The 23,638-nt window shown below is 39.6% G+C and overlaps 1 protein-coding gene across 1 annotated transcript in view; it reads right to left on the bottom strand.

Annotated features, from left to right (window-relative positions):
- Window positions 1–23,638, bottom strand: part of kiaa1549la (KIAA1549-like a) — a 69,515-nt gene that overhangs the window by 5,427 nt on the left and 40,450 nt on the right. Inside the window, 10 exon segments of the mRNA XM_046850094.1 lie at window positions 1,843–2,217; window positions 7,406–7,535; window positions 8,846–9,069; window positions 9,703–9,827; window positions 13,061–13,188; window positions 17,386–17,570; window positions 20,728–20,763; window positions 21,530–21,690; window positions 22,344–22,515; window positions 22,808–22,959. Of these exon segments, the coding sequence (XP_046706050.1) occupies window positions 1,843–2,217; window positions 7,406–7,535; window positions 8,846–9,069; window positions 9,703–9,827; window positions 13,061–13,188; window positions 17,386–17,570; window positions 20,728–20,763; window positions 21,530–21,690; window positions 22,344–22,515; window positions 22,808–22,959 (1,688 nt within the window).

The raw sequence follows: 23,638 nt of genomic DNA, 5'->3' as shown, positions 1-23,638 counted from the left end.
AAGACAGCGATATCGCTCGCTGCAGAGGTTTTTCATCAAAAGTGATTCCCAGGTAAGACAAGAGAAAAAAAAACCCTGTTTGTTCTAATGATCAGTTCTATTGGTCGACGAAAATCAGGTGATGCTTTTAATTGCGAAGCATAGTGGTTCTGGAAAGGAAATAAGAGACAAACTTACACATAAAGTACCATCTTATTCATTCTTCATCACCGCATTATCTGTGTAAAGCTACTTTGAGACAATGTTCATTGTTAAAAGCGCTATACAAATAAAAATATATTGAATTGAATAGAACTGTTTACTTCAGAAAATAGATGGCGTCATGATAAAAAGGGAATTCTCCACAACACTGCAAGACATCAGTCAGGAGGTTGTAAATGCATAAATACATTGGTGTGGCCAATGATGGTCACGAACATCTGACCTCAATCCCATTAAAAAAATCTGTAGACTGAACTGAAATAGCATGTCTAAGCAAGGAGGCCCACAAACCTGCCCGTGTTAAAATTCTGTTATGAGAAACAGGCAAAAATTCAAGCAAGGTATAGTGAAAAGCTCTGTGGAAAAGTTCCCAAAGAGTCTGATTCAATTTAATGCAATGGCACCAAATACTAACAAAATGTAGAGCGAGAGAAATTTTATAAGGAACAGTGACTGTTAAATAACACAGACACCCAAATCGCGAACAATAAAGCAAAAAACAAAACTTACGACATTAACAATTATATATTAATCCTTATTCAAAAATAATATAATGAATTTGATCATTTTAATAAATTAAATGTTACAGCTCGGAATAGCGTCGGAACAATGAGACCATAATATATATGTCACAGTATATTTTTATAAAGAATTCATAAGCGCCACCTTGATGTTATTCAGAATGTCGACATGTCTGTGGTTTGGGTGTAGGCACAAGCGCTAAAAGTGAGCACAGCCACGCCGACATTCAGCAGTCATGAATTCCATTAAGCTGATTGATAAAAGTGCTGGTATGTTAACTATCAGCACTCTTTGAACGTTGCTTGGCCAATCAATAACTGTTGTGAAAGAGGGTATGTGCACTATATTAATATTATTATTACAGCCCCAAATCCAAAAAAGTCGGGACAAAATGTAAATAAACAGAATGCAAGCTTTTTACAAATCCTGTTCTATTTACCTCCAAAAAAAACCCATAAAATGTTTAATCTGAGAAGATTAAAAAATATGGTCATTGTGTATTTAATGGATGCAAAAAGTCAGAGCCACGTTTTCCTACTGTGTAGCATCACATCTTCTGTCCATATACTGTACATCTGGGCACTGAGAAGACCAGTTGTTGAAGGAATGTTGTCCCATATGTGTCTGATACATACTAGCTGCTCAACAGTTCTGGGTGTCCTTTGTTGTATTTTTTAGTTTCATGATGAGCCAAATGGTTTCAAATAGTGAAAGGTCTAGAAAGCAGTTCAGTACTCTATTATTAGACTATTCTACTATGAAGTCATGCTATTGTAATAGATGCAGTATGCAGTTAGCAATGTCTTGGTCAAATATGTGTTTTCTGGGTAAAAGCATTTGTTGCTTTCGCCACAGCGCAGCGGATCATCTGCATGTTTGATTTGGCACATGTTTTTACGCTGGATGCTTTTCCTAACGCAGCCCTCCCCATTTATCCGGGCTTGGGACCGGCACTAAGACTTGTTAATATAATAATAATAATGATATCTAAAGTACATGCTCTATGCTAAAATATAATGTTCTATATAGTATATGTTAAATAATGTATTGATATATATATATCAATCATTAAAAGGTGGTATTTACTTGAAAGTGTAAATGTGGACAGTGAGGACGTACAGGCTTGGGGAGGCTACACTGGTGCATGTCAGGCTCAAATGATGGGCCACGCTGCAGAGCTCCAGCAGGGTGGTCCATGGTGCCAGGGGCACTGGTCACTCCGTCCACGTAGGGGCCGCTCTGAGCAGGGGGGTACGGAGGGTGGGGGCCATGCCGGGAGTGGTGTTGGTGGTGGTTGCGTCCAGAAGGCTCTGCCGAGGCCAAACCGAACGCGTTATCCAATAGGAGGTGCATCTGCTGCCGCACCTCATCAATAGAGGGCTGAGAGCTTAGAGTGGATGAGTCCGAGTGACCTTTAACGTGGTGAGTGCCTCCGAATCCCAGAGAGCTCATCAGACGGTCAACGTCTGTCTCTTCAAAGGGTTCTGGTTCAGCCTGGAACACAGACACACATAGAAACACAGGGAATTAATATATGCACTCACACGCATACATACACACATGAGCAAAGATTTTAAAAAATACAACTTAACACACATTCTAATAAACAAATATATATAAATAAATACTATACACACGGTTTACTTTAGAAGAAAACCAATCTCACTGATGAACACACATATTGACTCTACACACACACAGGCACAGTGGATATATCCAATCTATCCAATTTGCAAGTTAAAAGCTCAGCACATTTGTGGCTATTAACTGATATCAAATTCCTCATCGGAATCCCTGAGTAGTCCATAATCATATTCACGGTGGCTGCAACTGCGGTGGCTGCTGCTGCGGTCTGATCGTCATGGTTTAGGCTCGGTAGGACTCGCTCTGAATACACTCCGAGTTCTGCTACTCCCCCAGCCCTGTTTAAAAGGACCGAGTGGTAATCACCTTTGCTTTAGCCTCCAAGAAAACTCTAGTGATTACTGAAGGAAGGGACCCAAGAAGCCGTATCTTTCCCGAGCAGGCCGTTAAGGTTGTGGGTTGCACGGCAAGACATCATGGGAGGTCCTTACTTTCTATACGAGACCATCAGTGTTAGCAATTAATTCAAAAATGTGAAATCTCAGTGAATTGAACCAAAAGTACTGCATCAGAACTGATGTATGAAAGCTGTAGTCCATCCTCTGTTCCTCTCTGTTGTTTCTGAATCCTGAATGTTAAGGCAAGTCACAGGGAAAGGAAAATGTTGAGTAAGTTTTTCATACTTCAGACTTCCAGACATGGATTTTTCCTTTTATTCCCGCTCTCTGATCTGATTAGTCAAGTGAAGACATGGCAAACAGAATATTTAAGGATCACAGGCAAGTGTTTGCTGGAAACCAGGGACACAGGAGGGATTTGGAGTCTCCTAAGTCAGCCATTTTAATAGTATTATTTATTAAAAATCACATTAAAAAGTCTCGGATGATATAAGACAACGTTATTTTAAACTCTAAACTGGGACACTTCTTTTTGCGGGTTTTGAACACACTTCCAGCATTCTGTGTCCACAGTCTCCAACCAGTCTCTAATCCATGATATTGGCGTAATATGATTTACGCATTATTGTTCCAACTGCATTTATCAGTAAGAACACACATCTCATATTCCATGTTTATTTATACACAGTGGGAAAATGGGAAATTTTGGAACTAGGATTTGGCAAACCTGGAACATTTTAGCAATTTTTGGAACCAGTGCGACCTTGTTTAAAACCCTTTGCCATTATGTCGGGTGCACACTGTGCGATTTACAATAGTCCTTTGTGATTGTTGCTTGTTAGAAGTGATGAATCCCATGTCACATTGTAGAATTTCAGTTGTCATAATGTCAGACTGTACGACAGTCAAAAAATGAGACCCGTCCAAAGTTTTCCATCATCAGCTGACACGTTAACAGTAGCTAGCAGCAAACAAAGTCAATCTGTAGCGTTAATTTTGTTTATTAAATGTCTTGATGATAACCTCATCCAAACACTCCTTTTCTCTCCTAGCTCAATAAATTTTGTCCACCTGAATCATTTAGACATTTGTCCTTAGGTGGTTTGAAGCTATCGTAATAATTGCGTCATCAGGTTCGCCGTTCCTATTGGTTCTTGGTTTGACAGACGTCGTAGGAGACGAGAATGGCGCGCAACAAGAATTCACTGTAAAAGCCTTTTATAAGATTGGTGATAGTGTGATTGCTGCGCAAAGGGAATTTCAGCGTCTTTACCGCTTATGACTAGAGGTCTACCAATGAATATTGATTTTATTTAGCACATTTTCATGATTCATTACTGTTTTTTTTGTAATAAAGTTCAGTACTATTTAGCATGGGGTGTTATGCTGTTATGATTAGACATTGAGACTGTTTAGGCTGCTATCATAAGGACCCCCTGCCGCTCCATTTCACAACACGCATTATCACTATGTTGAGTTGTTTCTTTGAAATGATTCAGCCATGTTGTAATTGCATGACCAGATGGGACACGATCATGACGTCCTACTGGTAATAATGCCGAAATTCCCTTTGTGCAGTACTCCACTCCTCGATTATAACTAATAGCAAGGGGTTCTAAACGAGGTCGCAATTCCCGACGTCCCAGAGTCGCTAACTAATCGTTCCAAAATTCCCCCTTTCCCTGTGCCACCCTGTATTAAGCTCTCAGCGGCCAAACATGTCCTTGTTGGTTCAACCAGAATGAGCGTGTTTTAAAAACACCCGCTGCTAAGGAAATGCTTTAGGACCAGGAGCTGACGCAGATTCACATAATCATCGTCCTTTTTTAATCGCAAAATGTACTCCATGGAATATTACAGTGCACAATGCAATATAACCCATATTGTTAAACGTGTATATTATAACCCTGTGCAATATACAGTCACATAGACACATTCCCACATTCTGCTTTTTAAAGAAACTGTGGTATTCAGTGTCATTGCCAGGAGGCAGAAACGCAGCACAAAGAGATTTCTATAGTGTTTGTTTATCCAGAAAAGTCATCCTATAGCTCCAGGATTCCTGGATTGATCCTGAGCCCAGGTTTCGGTCCTTTATGTGTTCTTTTCAGGTTTTTGTAGGCTTCCTATGGGATCTCTGGTTTTTTATTTAAAACAAGCCTGGCTGAAAATTACAGAATATTAGCAAAAATGATCCAAATGTATTCCTGAGACTCTCCTGTGTCACCATTTACTTGTTTCCTTTTGCTGCATTTCCCCAAATGGTTCATTTGACTCATTAGCATGATTTTAAGTTTCCGAATAAGAAGTGAATTTCCCTGTTTCAGGCTTTTCCCCAAACAGTTTAGCTCAGTTCAGAGTCTGAAAGAGGGAAATTCACTTCTTGTTCAAAAAGGTTAAATCAGGCTAATGAGTCAAATGTCTGATGTGAATTGAATACACAAGAAACATGTCTTATCTCCTTGGGTGAATATTTATATCATTTTTTTATCATTATTTGGTGATCTTCAGTACCTAATAAAAACTAATGAATGTAATCTATGGCTGACAGAGTGGCAAAGGAGCTACTGAATTCATTTCATTTGTGCTCATTTTCTAACGTACAGTTTGATGTCGAAGCTCGTCAATGGCTTAAAGGGAAGTCCAATGCTATTTTATGCACTTATTTAGTTACATTTAGAGTGTTATTAGAGTGATTTAGCCTAGGTTCCCTGGTGGTCTAGTGGTTAGGATGCGGCGCTCTCACCGCTGCGGCCCGGATTCGATCCCCGGTCAGGGAACCAACCCCAGCCATTAGGGTTGCACAAGCCTTAGTGCCGGTCCCAAGACCGGATAAATGGGGAGGGTTGCGTTAAGAAGGGCATCCAGCGTAAAAACATGTGCCAAATCAAACATGCGGATGGTCCGCTGTGGCGACCCCTAACGGGAGAAGCCGAAAGAAAGTTTATTAGAGTGATTTAGCCTGTTAAAGTGTTGGATTCTCATGCTAAACATGGACAAAGTTTGGACATAAAACTATTTGGATGTATGAAGGAGTATTTCGGTGCCAAATATACGCCTTCCGGATTCATATGTTTGAGAAAGTTTTTCTGAGTATGGCGCTTCATGACATCATCAAGGGCCAAATTCCTTAAATGGACACTTTTCCCGGAAAAGAGCACACACAGCAACCAGTGTGAGATCAAGCTCATCACCTTGCTTCATTTAGTTAAGGAAGTCATCGGCAGAGCTGCACAGGACTCGCTCGAGAAGAATGTCTTTAAAGAACCTTGTTCAGTAATTACCATACAGACAGGTCCTGCTGTAGTCATTGTTGCTCCTGTTAATTCTGGATCTGATTGTTATCCAGAGTTCATTTAAGAATACAACTTTTTTGTTTCTTGTTTTGAACAATGTCACAGCTTGCAGACGATCGCTACGAAAAAGCGTGCACATGCTTGCAACTCTTAGCTCCGCCCATGACACACCTCCAGGAGCTCGGCTGTTTTGAGAGAGAAGCATAATGCTGTGTCTTTCCTTTCAAAATCTGATCAAACTAAAGAGCCCTCAGTTATATGAATGACGCAATACTATTCCATAGGTACCTACGATTAAACTGAAACTGTGTGTGTTATATCCGCTTTGACATTTTGTCATTAAGGGATTGGCCCATTTTTTTGCCCAGCACTATAAATGTGTGTGCATGTGAATATGGCGCATTACAACACTATAGAGACCCCGGCGTGTCCTGAGAGTCACATAGAATACAGATTAACATGGCAGAGGTAGAGCTGCGTCTTCCTAGAGAGACACAACAGGAAAATGACTGGTTTTATTGAATCTTTTTTCTTTTTTTTTTTTTTGCACTACAAAGACGTTTGTAAAAGGGGCAATGTGTTAGAAGTAAGAACGCACTTAAGTAAATTAATGATTTGCTGTCTGTCTGAACCAAAAAAATAAAAGTAAACTATTTGTACCATATTGAATTGCACAGCATATATTTATTCCATTAATATTGCATTAACCCATTGAATCGCATTGTGTTGAATTGAATTGAAATCGTATCGACCCTCATCACAATAGGGTTGAATTGTATCACATCGCATCAGTAGCTGCTTCATATGTATCTTTAATGTATCGCATCATTGGCTATGCATCGAAATGCAAATCACAGTGGTCTCAGTTATAGAGATGCACATCCTCAGTGTATTCCCATTTCACACACTGGGATAGTTTCCAGGTCCATCACATAATGTAGTGACCAGAATAAAGTGTTTGATGAAAGAATGAATGCGTTGCGTCCACAGAAAATCTCAAAGAGCCCTCTCTGAAAGCAGAGCAGTGATGTTAAATTTAGATCAATGGCTAACCAGAGGAGGTCTCAGAGCAAACTCTATTCTAATGTATTAATTTCTTGAAATTAAGTGTTTATTCAATTGAACTTTTGAATTCAATTGAAGCTGTTTTTCTTTAGTCTCATTTTCACAATGACAATATTTTTGTTTTTTGAGAACATCACAGAAATAAATGTTTCTGATTAAATGTTCAATGATTCATGACAGAGTGACTTCATGTTAATGTTTATATAAGAAGTCCAGAGTCATTTGAAGAACAAATAAAAATTTGTAAAAATAAAAATCGCTTCAGTATAAGCATTGTTTATTAGAATGCAACTGGTTGATTGAGTTGTGTGAATGTAAGTGTGTGTATGAGAGACTAACATCATAGCCGCTGTTGCGGATGCCCCTCCTGGCTCGTTCCCTCATCACCAGCAGATCCAGCTCAGTCTCCACAGGACTCGGCGTGTTCAGAGACTGCCTGCTCCAGTAGGTGGGCTCCCTCTGACTCTCACTAAACACACAAAACAGTCATCTTAACCTCCTGGCAGAGGAAGTAGTTGCAATATCAGTTTTCACTGGAATCACTGGACGCCCAGGTGCAAGATTTTCACATTTCACATACCCAAGATGGACAATTATTGACAAACTTTACTTTTCCAGCCTTGTGGTTCTTCCCCACTATGTTACCACAAAGTTGGCGGCACACAGTTGTACTGTATAGGACTGTCTCTGGATGCAGTGGCATTTCAATCCCCTTTTACATGAACTCATCCTACATCAGTACCTGACTTCAAATCTTCATGAGGACACTCCAAGATCTATTGTTATATCATCCCAGAAGAGTTGAGGTCACTATAACAGCAAACGAGGACTAAATGTGGTAACTACAGTGTATTTTACCATTTTCAATTATAAGAAGTTTGATTTTGGTCTCATTTCGACTAGCAAAAAATAAGAACAAACAATAAAAACTAATAAACAAAAACATTCTAAAGTGCTGCATGAGCATTTCAATGAGCATTAGACGTATCGTTACACGGACATTCGAAAATTAGGACCTGTTTACAATTATTTAAGACTTAGAACAACAAATTTAATATTTTTTTAAAGCCTAAATTTAAGATTAAAAATATTTAGACTTTTTTTTTAGACTTTTTACAGTATGTGTATATGAATAGGCCTAACAATTAAAATCATTGAATTCATATATTAAAACTAATACAGAACTGCTCCTTTACATTAGTGCGAAAGGACACTGAAGCCTTAAGCAGTAACAAAATATTAATACAGTATAACTGCCTTGCTAAATAAAATTTGATGAAATTAGGATGATTGCCATTACTATTTCCATGAGTAAATCTTTAATCCTGGCTACCACATGCAAATTAGATTTTTAATGCCTAAAATTATACTTTGTATGTATTTTCTAGCTCTGTTCTGTTTGACATCCGTATACAGTATACCTGTCATTATTTCCTGGTGGTCTAGTGGTTAGGATGCGGCGCTCTCACCGCTGCGGCCCGGGTTTGATCCCTGGTCAGGGAACCAACCCCAGCCACTCTTAGTGCCGGTCCCAAACCCGGAAAAATGTGGAGGGTTGCGCTAGGAAGGGCATCCAGCACAAAAACATGTGCCAAATCAAAAATGCGGATCATAAATACGGATGATCCGCTGTGGCGACCCCTAACGGGAGAAGCCGAAAGAAAGTTTTTATACAGTATATTTGTCCTTTCTCTAAACCCTCTGTTTTTCTGTTTATCTGAATCTTCTTTAGCAGGATTACCAATAGTGCATCCCCCAGGCATGTGAACCTCCCCCTACCTCCTGCGGTATTTGACGTAAGTGGATGGATTTCTGTCCTCAGCAGGTCGTCGAGTGTCCTCCAGGTCCAGGGAAGCGTTGTCACGTTTCAGTCTGTCTCGGTGGCTGTGTCGGTGTCCTCCGCTGCTCGATGGCCCGTCGTTGTAGCCTTTTCTCTTAGCTTTCAGACGCAGCTTATTTCTGTAGTGCTCTATATCAGACTTCTGCTTCAGGCCCATGTTCACCTGCAAACACACACACACACACACACACACACACACACACACACACACACACACACACACACACACACACACACACACACACACTCCTTTTCTGGTTCTGATTGAAAGCAAAACTTATATCACCAAGTTCTGTGGATCGTCTTATCAAACAAGGCATATCATTTCATTTAACCACAAATGTTAATCTTGTATAGGTGAAATCCAGGTGGACAAGAAAATACAGTAGGTGGAATTATCTATATACATCTATACATTTCTACATTAATGCATATCTATCATGGTAGCTCAGTGGTTAAAACATTGCCCTTCTGATTTAATGGTTGTGATTTTAAATCCCACCACTGCAGATTAGCTTAAGCTTTTTTTTTTTTAATGTAAATGTATCTGGCCAGCCATTTATCTAAATTGTCATCTAGGTCAGGTGTGCATGCTAATAATAGAACTAATGTAAGAGCAAAAAAGTCACCTTTCTGTGTTTCTTCTATACAATATATATTCATGCATCCAAAAAGTAATCATTAGATTGGATGGCTTCTGGCATCTGATACAAACGAACATATTTGTAGTAACATTTATACAGAAAATGTCTAATATTCTGATATTTAACACTATACAAAGTGAAAGCAAGCTCACCTCTCCATTGAGCATGATGGAGTCTTGGCTGTGATTCGAGGAGTCGGGATATGAGTAGTTAAGTGGAGCAGCCATGGGCTTAATGCTGATGAGCCTCAGAGAGCCAGTCAGAGAGTCATAATGCTCTGTTGGAGCAAAAAACAAATCCTAGCAAACAAAACCAAGCGGCATGGGAGGAAAATAGATAGGACCGAGTTGCACACATCCGTTTCTGGGAATCTCCTATGTCAAGCACATGTTCTGATTCATAATTATTCAGCTAAATAACAGTCATCAAGGATATATAGATCATTAGCATGACAAAGAAGTTGCTAGAAACATTCAATTAAGTATTCAACCACAGCATAAGATATGATATTATGACTGTGGTGCTAGCTAAATGCTAATTAATGGAGATACATCTACAGTATCCCAAAATTGTGAGTACACTCCTCAGATTTCAGCAACCATTTTAGTATATCTCCTCAAGAGACAATACTATAGATATAAAACTTGGATATATTTTAGAGTAGTCAATGTGCAGCTTTTACTGCATTACAGATTTACTGTCTAAAAATAACTGAATATACAGCCATTATTGTCGAAATGTGATAACAAGTGATAACAGCTGTATGTCATGTTACTATGCAACGCTGAGGTGGGAAGTAACAAAAACACAGAAAATGTATTTTTAATCACCAAACATTTGTTTTACTTATGCGCCGAGTCTCAAATAAACACCAAAATTATGTGCTGTGATGCCCACAATTAACCCTCTGGGGGTCAACAAACGCACCAGCGCGTTTTGTGGCAGTTTTTCCTCATAAATCTGAAATGAACTTAAATGGCTCTTGTCTTTTTTGATCGCACAGATAAGAGCAATAGATTATTAGAATCTGTAAAGGGTCTACCTTTATTCGTACACACTCATAATAACAACAAAACACTGTGCTTTTGTAGAATAAAGCAAACAGAAAGGATGCGCTCTCTGCTGTCTCTGTCTCCTCTCTTCACAGACACCATAAATAAAACAGCCTGAATCTCAGTGAATACTTGCCTCACAGACATAATAAATATATGAATAGAAAAAGTCACATTTTAAACAAACCAATTCACATTGAATACAAATAGTCTCTGATGATGTAATCCATATGAAAGTTATAAGAGGTACAGTTTCTCCGGCATCACCTCATTAACCGTCCGTGTGGAAACAAAGCAAAGGTTCCGTTTGGTGTCCTGATAATTAACGTAATTTAAAACACCATAATTACTTTAAAACATTTATAAGAAAAATTTGTCTTTATATAGACAAATAAAAGCATCATTATTTGTTCATGCCCATGTTGATAAAGTATTTATTTAAGGTACATTCAGAACAAATAAAAACGTGATTAATTGTGAGCTAACGCATGACAATCATTCGATTAATCGCAATTAAATATTTTACTCGATTGACAGCCCTAATATTAATATGATGTGAGGTCCAGTTACCAGCGTGTCACTAAAACAGGTAGTAATAATCGCTACTTTTTACTTAAGTACATGGAGCCCAAACTTCTTTACTTTAACTTGAGCAAAAAGGTATAGTCAGCACTTTAACTTTTACCCGAGTATTTTAAAATATCTGTAGTGAAGGACGTGTGTACTATTGTCACCACTGAAACACTCTCTAAAACAACCTAAAACTGTGTTACAGAAGTGTCCAGGGTCATACAGAGGTTTTCCAAGATGGGTTTCACTCGCAATGGTCAATCAAAGAAGTTGAGACCTCGTGCTGTGTGTCAGGTGCAGAAGCTGCTTCAAATAAAAGAAGCATGAGTGCTGCAGCATTGCTTCAGAGGTTGCAGAAGCGAATGGTCTGCTTGTCAGTGCTCAGACCGTACACCACACACTGCAACAAGTCAGTTTGTATGGTTGTTGTCCCAGACAAAGCTGAAGCTGTCTCACAAAAAAGCCTGCAAACAGTTTGCTAAAGACAACCTCTACAACATAATAACAAACCCTAAACCGTGTAGAGGTAAGATACTGCACCTTTACAACAGGGCAATTATTGTTATGCTTTGGGTGAACATATATCAATGTAAATTTGACATCACTGGGAATTTTCCAGAAAATCCTATTTAGATGTGTGACTAGCCCGCTAACATACTTCGCAGGACTTGCAAAATTCTAACAAATGACCAGTAAGAACCATCACAGAAAACTTTCAAGAAAATGAAATGGAAATTTCATTATATTATTCAGCTACAAGAGATAGTGTGCAACTAGCCTTCGCATAAACTACCTCTTAGATATGAGACACTCTATTGACTGACAGAAGCCAAAAGGACATGACACAAATATGATTGTTAGCTTTCGCTACATTTGTCACAAATGTCAGTTTCTAGCGTGTAATTACAATGTAGTTGTAAAAAAATATGAACAATCGGCTAGCTTTTGGCTTGAGATGATGCTGTGTTTAAATCACTACACATTTAACTTAATGTCGTTTGGCAGATGCCCTTTTCCACAGCGGCATGCAATGATCTGATTTATACAACAGAGTAGTTGAGGGTTAAGGGTCTTGCTCAAAGGCCCAGCAGGGGCAGCTTGGGGTTGATGTGATTTAAACTCATAACCTGCTGATCAAAGTCAAACATCATATCCACTGTGCTACCACTTCCCTAGTACACTTAGCTAAACACTAATATATACTCTAGAAATATATTACATCTAGCTAAAATTTGTATTGTTCTTTCTCTTGCATTGATGATAATAGGCAAGTAGCTGGCTCTATCTATCTATCTATCTATCTATCTATCTATCTATCTATCTATCTATCTATCTATCTATCTATCTATCTATCTATCTATCTATCTATCTTTCTATCTTTCTATCTATCTATCTACTGTATAATGACAGTAGACCTTCTTAGCTGCCCAGCAACCCGGAAAAACTATCAGTACGATAGACACAAAATCCAGCTTTAAAAAACTAACGGTGCCGATTAATCGGCACAACCGATGAATAAGCCGACCATTACTTGGTATGATCGAAATATATTTGGTATCACCGGAAATGTTCTAGAAAATCCAATTTAGATGTGTGAATAGCCTGCTAGCATACACCATAGTAACGCCATAAACAACCAGAAATGTTAAAAAAAGAAGCGCAAACAAAAAATAGTCCATTTTGCTTTTGGAAATTCATAATTAAAATTTTCATCAATTGCTATTGAAAAGTTTGTAAAAACGAATTACAACTAATTAAATAATATGCATATGAGATTTAGATAACATGCTTGAGATGTCAAAAGCTGTGAGGAGACACTTTGTTATCTTTGTCTCACAGATTTTAGGTTCCAGACCGTTTCTACTGTATGTGTGAACGTGTCTCTCACCAGTCCTCGTATGTGTCTCCTCTTTTGCGACTTTCTGGATGGTGTTTCTGTGTGCCGAGGAGCTCCTAGCCGTGTTCAGCTTAGCTGAGCCGTTGCTTGAAACCGAGCCGTCTTCGCTCGGCAATTTGCTGTGGGTAGCCATGGAAACAGAGGCAGCAATAAGAGGGCAGTGTGTGGTAAGATGCTGTTTTAGTGACTGGTTGGCACACCCCTCCAGCCCTGCTGGTAACCTGTGTAAACTCGCCTTGCGTCACAAAAACTCCTCCGCCAGAGTCTTTAGAAAGGAGCCTCAACAGCAGGACACAGACAGCAATGCAGTTTCCAATATCTGGGTTTTTATAGGGTTTTTTGTCACAGATTTGACCATATATGAAGGACTATGCAGAATGAATGAACAAAGTGAAGCGATCTGTTATACAATGATTGCGAATGTGTTTATTCGTTTTTTAATTGGAGCTTGAGAAATGGTGCTGTAAAAAAAAAAAAATGGTGGGAGAAATGATTTTCTCACGCGTTACCATGATTCAGGAGAAGCAGGTTTTAATTGCCTCAGGGTGAGATGGGTTTAGTTAAACTAATTGGCGAAGTTAAAAGCTCTAGGGAATTTAAAAAAATAAATAAAATTAGGCAGAGTGGAGTAAATCTGCTAATCGCTTTGGCATTCATGCCAACAATCTGACATGCACAGTGCACCCGTCCTTATGGACAATGAAAACACACACACACACACACACACACACATGACACACACATGACACAAACATATACCGGCTTGTATATTTGCATTAACTATATACACACACACACGGTGAAAAAGCAGGCAGACAGGGAGTGGGAGTGAACACACACTTTCACATCTCTGCAGGAGCCCTAAGGCACTCTGAATCATATATGAGTCTGTAGCCAGGAGCAATTCTTTCTCTCTCTCTCTCTCTCTCTCTCTCTCTCTCTCTCTCTCTCTATCATTCTCTCACTCTTATTGCCTCTTTCATTCTGTCTCTTTTTGTCTCTCTTTCTCACTCTCTCTCTTTTTTTCCTTCTTTCTTTTCACTGCCTCTCTTGCTTTCTGTGTTGTTCTTTCTATCTCAATCGCTTTCTCATTCTCCCTCTTTCGTTCTCTCTCGTTCTGAGTCTCTCTCTCTCTCTCTCTCTCTCTCTCTCACACTGCTTTTCTGTGATGCGTTCATCCTTTTCTCTCTCTCTCTCTCTCTCTGTCTCTCTTTCTGTCTGTCTGCCTGTCTCTCCTTCTGTCTGTCTCACTCCCTCTGATGCTTTTATCCTTTCTCTCTGTTGCATTTTCTGTTTCTCTCTCTCTCTCTCTCTCTCTCTCTCTCGTTCTCTCTATCATTCTCTCACTCTTATTGCCTCTTTCATTCTGTCTCTTTTTGTCTCTCTTTCTCACTCTCTCTCTTTTTCCTTCTTTCTTTTCACTGCCTCTCTCTTGCTTTCTGTGTTGTTCTTTCTATCTCAATCGCTTTCTCATTCTCCCTCTTTCGTTCTCTCTCGTTCTGAGTCTCTCTCTCTCTCTCTCTCTCTCTCTCACACTGCTTTTCTGTGATGCGTTCATCCTTTTCTCTCTCTGTCTCTCTTTCTGTCTGTCTGCCTGTCTCTCCTTCTGTCTGTCTCACTCCCTCTGATGCTTTTATCCTTTCTCTCTGTTGCATTTTCTGTTTCTCTCTCTCTCTCGTTCTGAGTCTCTCTCTCTCTCTCTCTCACACTGCTTTTCTGTGATGCGTTCATCCTTTTCTCTCTCTCTCTGTCTCTCTTTCTGTCTGTCTGCCTGTCTCTCCTTCTGTCTGTCTCACTCCCTCTGATGCTTTTATCCTTTCTCTCTGTTGCATTTTCTGTTTCTCTCTCTCTCTTCTCTCTCTCTCTCTCTCTCTCTCTCTCCCTCTCTCTCTCTCTCCGTCATTTTCTACCCACATCCTATTCTTATGTGTATTCAGCTTTTTTCTTTTCTCGCCCAAGATGTTCTTTTTTCTCCTGTGTAATCGTTTCGCTTGGGAGGTTGGGAGGGGTGGCAGCAGACGACACATTCTCTTTCGGCTGGTAAGACACATAGGGCATGTACAGAAATAAAACAGGCAAAAAACCCACACAAAAGAAATTATTAAAAAAAAAAAAAAAAAAAAAGAAATTAAAAAAAGGACGGAAAAAAAAGATGTCGTCATGCCGACAGACGTCAAGGGTGCTGGAATCAATGGTCCAGACACGATATGGACAAAAGTAATGGGACACCTGACTGTTTCAGCCATATGTGGGTTTTCCTCAAATTGATACCTCGAAAGTTTCAGCCACACAGTTGTACTGGATGCGTTTGGATGCAGTAGCATAAAATTTTCCATTACTTAAACTAGGAGACCCAAACATGTTCACAAAGCCAGCTCCATAAAGATATGGGTTGGAGTGGAAGATTTTGAGTGGCCTGTTCTAGAGCTCTGACCTCAACCCTATTGAGAACCTTTGGTATGAATTGGATTGCTGACAGCACCCCAGAACTTCTTAACTTACCTACACCTGACTTTACTAAAAGCCTTGTGGTTAAATGAGCACAAATCTACAAACGTGCACTCCAAAATCTAGTGGAACATCTTCAAAGAAGTGTTCCAAATATTGTTGAAATGTGATGTTCAAAAAGAACATACAAATCTTATGTTGAGGCGTTTACAAACTTTTGTCCATATATATATTTGGACAGGACTGTGCACATGGGGAGCCATGCTTTAGAGAGGGTTCTGTCAGGATTTAGAGCCCTGAACTATGATTTCCACCAACGTCTGCACCATTACACGTCACTAAGCCCTCGCACCTGTTCCATGTCACCCTTTATTAAAGGTGGGTTAGGGTTAGGGTTAGGGTTACAGAAGAGTTAGAGGGTTACAGAGGGGAACAGAAGGTTAAAGGCCTTCTTAAAGAAAAAAAAATGAACTGCTTGGCAATACTGGGGCTTGAACCTCCAACCTTCTGATCAGTAACCCAGAGCCTTAACCATTGAACTACCACAAACTCATTGGTGTTTGTTTCATGAGCTTTGTTTGCACTTTACTTAAAATTTGATCTGCACTTGCATAAACCAAGGAAGCTAACCCTTGCTAGGTTTCTTGTTAGATAACTAATTATTGACTGTACGATTTTAGCAAATACTCAAAGTAGTTTGCTAATGTAAGCCTTTTTTAACAAACTCTAATGACAGAATGAGCAGAGCATAAAGGCTCACATTTGACCACCACTAAAGAGTTATCTTCTAACTACCTGCTAACTGCGGGTGTCACTACTAGAAGAACATCGTGGAGAGGACATCACGGAGAGCTCAGAAGTAGGTTCACTGGTGTTCAGAAGAACATTTTGCAGGCTACACATCAGATTATGCTAATTATATGTATATTACTTAGCACAGATTAGCACCACGGATCAGCAGATGTCAGCTAGCAAGCAAACGGTAGATTGACCAGACAGAGCACTAAAATCTTTTCCTAAAAATGGTATAATAAAACCGCTGAGAACTCCAGGTAAAATTTCTCTTTTAATTTGGGACGATTTTGGCTCCAGAGGTGCGGAATGGGAGTCAATGTCTACTACAGAGTGAGTAATATGACTGATGATAATGATAAGGTTGTCATTAAATATTTCAATATTATGAGGTTATATTGAACACCACAGTGGTATGACATTCTTAATTCAGATTATAATCATAAAGGCTCATTATTTTTATTATTTAACATGTAAATATAAATGACACCATGACCTTGAACCTAGCTAACATTTGCAGGCTTGTGTAGAGTCTTCTTGGGTTTTCATCAGATACAACACACTCTCACGCATGCTCAAACACAAGTACGCACACACACACACTTCAGCTTGCATTTCTTTCAAAGGGGACTTTGCAGAGATGTCGTCTTTGTTTTCTTTTCCTTTGTGTGGCTAAATGTGAACTAAACTGAAGCTGGTTCAGAATCCCAGAAGGAGGAGGTGCAATAAGCTGTGATGCATTAAGGAGGAAATTATAGTTGAGGAAATAAGTGGTTCGCGACTTGCTGATGTTCTTAAATGTCTGTGATTCCAGTGCACCGTGAAAAGATGTTACTCGACTGATTTCTAAATATATCAATGGCTTTGCTCTAGAATGCATGACAGAGCAGCGCTTGTCTATTTAGCTTTCGTCCTCAGGACCGTTTTAAACCCATTTTCTCAGGCGTGATGCATCCAGGACACCATTATACACCCTTCATTACAACTACAGGGACCGGAGCATTGCTACAGTTATACAGTCGGTTAATGTAGTTGAATGGAATGCAGAAACTGGCCTCATGGCAAGACACACTGACCTGCGGAGGATCTCTGTAGACTGCTGTCTTTTGGAGGTCGTGCCGTCCTGGAGGACACCTTTGTCCTGGGTGAGTGGAGCGTCACGTACCGGGAGAGACAGGACGAGGGTCTCTTTAGTGACAGCAAGTGTCTCCTCACCCTGCTGACCCATGTGCTGCTTGGCGTAGTCAAATCCCTGCACTGGCTGAAAAGGAGAAGAGAGAAGAGAAGAGAAGAGAAGAGAGAGAAGAGAGAGAAGAGAAGAGAAAAGTAAAAATTAAGAAGAAGGGAAGAGAAGAAGAAGAGAAGAAAAGAAAAGAGAAGAGGAAAAAAAGTTAAGAAGAAGAGAAGAGAAGAGAAGAGAAGAGAAGAGAAGAGAAGAGAAGAGAAGAGAAGAGAAGCCTATAGAGTCGCTGTATTTAATGAAGCTCATATGTGACGTTTATCCTCGCCATGAGATATTTCATTCGGAAATGCCAACGGAAGCTCGAGCATCGTCTCACTTTAAGATGAATTATGGATCGTCCTCGAGCTGAGACAGCACACGGATGCCGGAGCATGTCTGAGTGTCACAGCGGGGACGAAGCTGGGGAAAATATATTCACTTCAGAGCATTTAATAATTCAGGACATTTTGCACTTTTATTGTGCAGCCCGCCATCACACATACTGTATTTAAAGCAGGAATCAATAAAGTCCATCTTCTGCACCCCTCTGGACTAAGAATGTGATGACAGCTCTAAATTTAGTAACAGTGAGCGAATCCACCAAGACAGCTTTTTCCATTAAACTCGGACTCTTGACCTTAAGCTGCACGTGGCCTTCTTCTTTAATAATGTAGTTCACATGTACTGTAATTCGCTCAGGGGAAATCTTTTCGCTTTACACCAAGTCCTGATCTGGCTGAGAACGAAGAAGATCGCGGCAATGATGATCTGTATATGAAATGAATTTTTTTTTTTTTTATAAAAGCTTGATCAAATTTGATTGACTTGGACATCTGTTGTTCTACAGGTTGTTCTTTGGTACTCTATAAATTTTCATAAAAGATATGAAATTGGATCATTGCATACATAAATACAATTTGGTTGAAGAATAATCATTTTATACGCTGCAGAATATTTTAGCCTCATCCTCCTTTACTGTCACAGTAGTCCCTATTAATCAGGTCAGAATTTTTCTGATATTTACGTTAATTGAATTTAGAAGATGACCTCATCCAGAGCGATCAACAGATGTTAAGGGCCTTGCTCAAGAGCCCAGCAATGGCAGCCTGGTGGTGCTTGGATTTGAACCCATCACCTTCTGACCGAAAGGCCAATGTCTTAACCACTGAGTTACCATTTCCCATGTCCAAGCAATTCAGTAATTACTGATACACAGTTGTGTGATTTTTTGGCAACTTTCTAGTTTTCCTGAGTATCTAAGATATAAGCAACTCTTACTCAACTACATGTTTTAAAACACTATATTTCCAAAAGTATTGGGTCACCTAACCTTTTCTGCTATATGTGATTCCACTCTTCTGGGAAGATGTTCCACTACATTTTGGAGTGTGCAGCCACAAGGGTATTACAAAAGGTATGTACTGATGTAGGTGAGGTGAGGAGACCTGGGGTGCAGTCAGCGTTCACATTCATCCCAAAGGTGTTCAGCAAGGATGAGATCAGGGCTCTATAGCAGGCCACTCAAGATCTTCCTCTCCAAAGCATGTAAACCAGATCTTCAAGGAGCTCACTGTGTGCACAGGGGCATTGCCGTGCTGGAGCAGGTTTGGGTTTCCAAGGTCAAGTAAATGCAAAATTGTATTATAGCGCATTTAAAGACAATTAAATACAATGGAGTGCCTCCAGATTTGTGGTAACAGTTTGGAAAAGAATCATAAGAACAAATTGGGACTAAATGTGGAATGCGATGCTCAAGAATTACATACCGTACTCATGACCAGGTGACCCAATACTTTTGGAAATATAGTCAAGTGCTTTTTTACTCTAATTTTAATTTAAAATGAGGCTTATTTATTCTGCAGAAGAGGCAAAATTTACTTTAATTTTATTTGTCCATTGAATACTGACGGTTCTTCTACCTTGTGGCATGATACTGTCATTTTATTAGTTAATTCAAGATCCCTTTTTGATTACTTTTGTCTTTTTTTTGACCGACTTGTTTAATCTTTGTTTTATTTTGGCCTGTTAAAGAGGCTGTTGTGTTGATTTTGGTTAATGTAGTGTTGATGTGTACAATTTGATTTGTATTTTAGGATTGATTTTTATTTGAGGACTAGTGCATCTTTGAGCCTACGTTCGGTATGAGTCAAAAACTCAAGTACTGTTTAATCAGATACTCAAAAACTTTTACTTAAATCATATTGGAATTGGTGATAGAGTAATTTTTGAAGTAAGGTATCAATACTTTTACCTAAGTATGATTTTTAGGTACTTTTTACACCTCTGCTGATACAGATCGAGGTCATTCGAGAACAGTGAGTACCTTTATTAATACAATTTTGAAAGACACATTTTAAAATAGGCATAAAAATAATGTTACATTTTTTTAAATCTATTTGACAAATTTCAATTTGTCATTACAAATATTTTACCAGAATCCATTACACTGCACTGCACATATTTATTGCTGATAGCACACAGAAATAATGGACCGCTTTCAGTCAACACAAAACACTTGAACAAACACACACACACACACACACACACACACACACACACACACACACACACACACAGGCATGCAATTAGTCTGCTAAAGAAGCTTAAAAGGCTCTGTTTGTCTTTTTCTCTACAGCTGCAGCGAAACTCGAACGCTCTTGTTAACAACCGAACATTGGCGAATAATTTTACCCCGAAAGGAAAGTTTTAATAAGATTGAATAAGTAAAGGTTCCTGATTAGCAAAAGGCAGATGGCGAGGGTGTGTGATCAAAGCCAAGGCTGTGAGCAGAATAACTATGAGATAAACAATGAAGTGTGCATTTCATCATCAGCTCCTATAAATCAACCCAGAAACCCAAAATCTGCAGAATCCTACAATTTCCGCTCTTGTGTAAATCACTGCAAATGAAAAGCTGGATGTCTTAAAAAATAACGGTGACTCCACAGCGCTGCTTATTCCGTGGTTCATCACAGCTCTTCATGTTGCACATTAACCAAGTCCGATTAGCGCACTGGAGCTGGGCTTATTTCTATTTTCATCCTGAAGGACGCAGGCTTGCTTCGTTCAATCGCCGTGATTGATGACCTTTCTCCTTACAGCTATCGATTTCCCCCAAACAGAAATTGAGGGAGAAAAGCAGATCACAACCATGCAGCTAAACACCATGCACACACATCACTACAGGCAGTAGTACCTGATGGTGGTAACTCCCGTCTCTCCGGTACGAGGTCTGCACAAAAAAAGAATTCGACACACAATAATTTATTTTTTATAACACAAGGATTAATCACATGGACACGTCGCAAGTTAAGACAACAGTTTGGATTGTAAAATCACGATAAAAATATATTGTATGGCACACAATTTTATAGGATGTCTTTGGATGCGGTGAAATTACAATAAATTCGTAATGCATATTTGCTAAATCCTAGCATAAGATCATGCAGATTTACTGTGCTCTGAAAATAACTCAACATACAGCCATTATTATCTAAATAACTTCAACTAAAATAATCTAATTATTAAGAGACAAGTACTGTCATTTTTGTACCATACTGCGATGCGTTGCTGTTATTGACAAGAAAGAGAGAGTAGGCCACTGCCATTCAGACATTAAAGCCAATTTTTTTTGCATTTTTAAATTACAATTCTGGCATTGATTTGGACACACGATCTCCAAATACATTTTTTATACAAGTACAAAGCGATTACTATCATTTGAACTGAAACACCACTCGTAATAATGAGAAAACCTCTTGTTATAATGATCAAAACACTCATTACTACAAATGCATCTTGTTGTTACAAGTAAACGTCTTATTCTTGCAAAAAAAAATTTTATTTACACCAAGAAAAGCAACCATGCAGGCCATGGTAAAATGAGACCAAACAAACAAACATATTTAAAAACATAGTTATCTTTTTTCCACCAAAAATACACAACCTAGATATTTTAGCACAGCTCCATTTGCCAAAAAACAATGTAGTTTGCGTACCTTGGTACGCTGGTGGAACCCACGGAACGCACTGCTCTTAAAGACGTTGCGATTCCTCCTGCATATGATGGCGATCGCCATGACAATCACGACAATCACCAGTGACACCGGCGTCAGAACAGCCAGGATCCAGAGGTTACTGGGGACGCTTTTAACCACGGCTGCTTGGGAGAACACACACACACACACACACACACACACACACAACAGTGTTTAAAATCAATCCAATTCGTCATAAGTGGCAAACATCCATTTCTCGCTATCGCACACACACACAAATACACACGTTTAATCCTTCCGCTTGTTCCTTGTTAGCTTACAATAAGCTAAACAAAACCAGTTTGTGATGTAGCTCTTTAGCTGTGGGATTAGACTTTCCTCGGAGAAGATGTGTGTGTTTGCTGTGTGTTTAGTTACGCAAGGCTGGGGATTTGTAGGGATGATGGGTTGAATACAGAGCCTCGTCAAAACTGCCTGGTACAAGTTTCCAAAATGTTATCATAACAAAGACTAGTGCAAGAGGTGTGCCCTACGGGATGAATAAAATTATCTCTATCGATCTCGATAGTCCTGCACCGCTACTGGACAAATATCAGTAGAGGACTTGGCCTAGAAGCAAGAGATAAAACCCAGCTTGTGTCATTTGCCTTCATTTATGAGGCAGTGGCTATTTTCTGACATCGGAAAAAGTAAACACAGTCAATACACATTCTTTTATTAGACAGTTAATGAGAGGTAAATCCGGTTGGTTTTATTTGTATACACCATACACCATATTTATCTGCCCGCCAAAAATGTTTAAATGCTGTCTTACGCTCCGCTTGAATCTGGACGAAGTAGCCCAGTGTGAGTGCCATGGTCTGAGAGTCCACCATATTGAGGGTTTTGGCTGCAGATGTGCCAGTTATGGGAGCTCCATCCACCTGGACGTAGTAGGTCATCTCGGCTGGGTTCTTGGGACCGGCTAGGCGGCGGATACTAACCATCTACAACACACAGGTTAATAGGTTAATTCCAGTGAGGTTGAAGGTCGAAGTCATAAACAGGTCATGTTAAGCTAAATTGATGTGGTCATGTCAAATGCAGTCGAATCAAAGTCGAGTTGCTTCAAATCAAAGTCAAAGTGTAAATCAAGTCAAAATCAAGACAAATCAAAGTCAAAGATAGAGTCATAGTCAAGCTAAGTCAAGTAAAGGGAATTTAAGTCAAAGTCAGTCGAAGTCTATCTAAAGCACGACAGTATGCATTCATAAAGGAATATATGAAAGATAAGTCTACCTGCACAGTGTATCCACCAACGGTGGTGGCTCGTTTGATCCGGATGCCGTGGCGGCCAGCGACAAGAAAAAGCTCCGCTAAACGCTGCTCCATCAAACTGGCAAAGCTCTGATAACTGCCTTCCAGCGAAGAACTGTCGACATCCTGAATTACTATCAGAGCAAAAAAAAATGAAATAACAAAAGAAACCAAAGGAAAAATGAGGACAAAGTTATCCTTCTTTCACTCAACAACCACAAAACTGCAATAACAGACGGGCGACCTTGCGCAAACACATTTCTCCATGCTGACAGTGATAAAGGAGCAAAATGGAGAGCATGTGTGCATAGAGACAGAATGGAATTCGTAATTTCCAATTTGTTGGATTATTCAGACCGGCTCTGTGTGTAGATTACATTTCAGGCATCAGATTCCTATAACACCCCATTTTGTGAAGGAAATTTATTGCAGCAGAAATTATTATTTCTTTACATATTCCAACAATTTTAGAAAGCTGGGGTCAGAGCACAGGGTCAGCCATGATACTGCGCCCCAGGAGCACAGAGGGTTAGGGGGTCTTGATCAAAGGCCCCAAGGGTGGAAGCTTGCGACACCAGGGTTTTAAGCCCCCAACCTTCTGATCAGCATTCCATAACCTTAACCACTGAGCTACCCTGAGCTTGATGTCACCCAAATGAGGATGGGTTCCACTTTTGAGTCTGGTTCCTCTCAAGGTTTCTTCCCCATAACATCTAAGGGAATTTTTCCTTGCCACAGTCGCCACGGCTGCTCATCAGGGATAAATACACACCATTCACCTTGACTGTTGATTTCTGTAAAGCTGCTTTGAGA

This window comes from Silurus meridionalis, chromosome 5 (genome assembly GCF_014805685.1).
Source record: "Silurus meridionalis isolate SWU-2019-XX chromosome 5, ASM1480568v1, whole genome shotgun sequence".
NCBI lineage: Eukaryota > Metazoa > Chordata > Actinopteri > Siluriformes > Siluridae > Silurus > Silurus meridionalis.
Note: the sequence above shows the minus strand (reverse complement) of the source record. Positions and strands in the feature narration are given on the sequence as shown.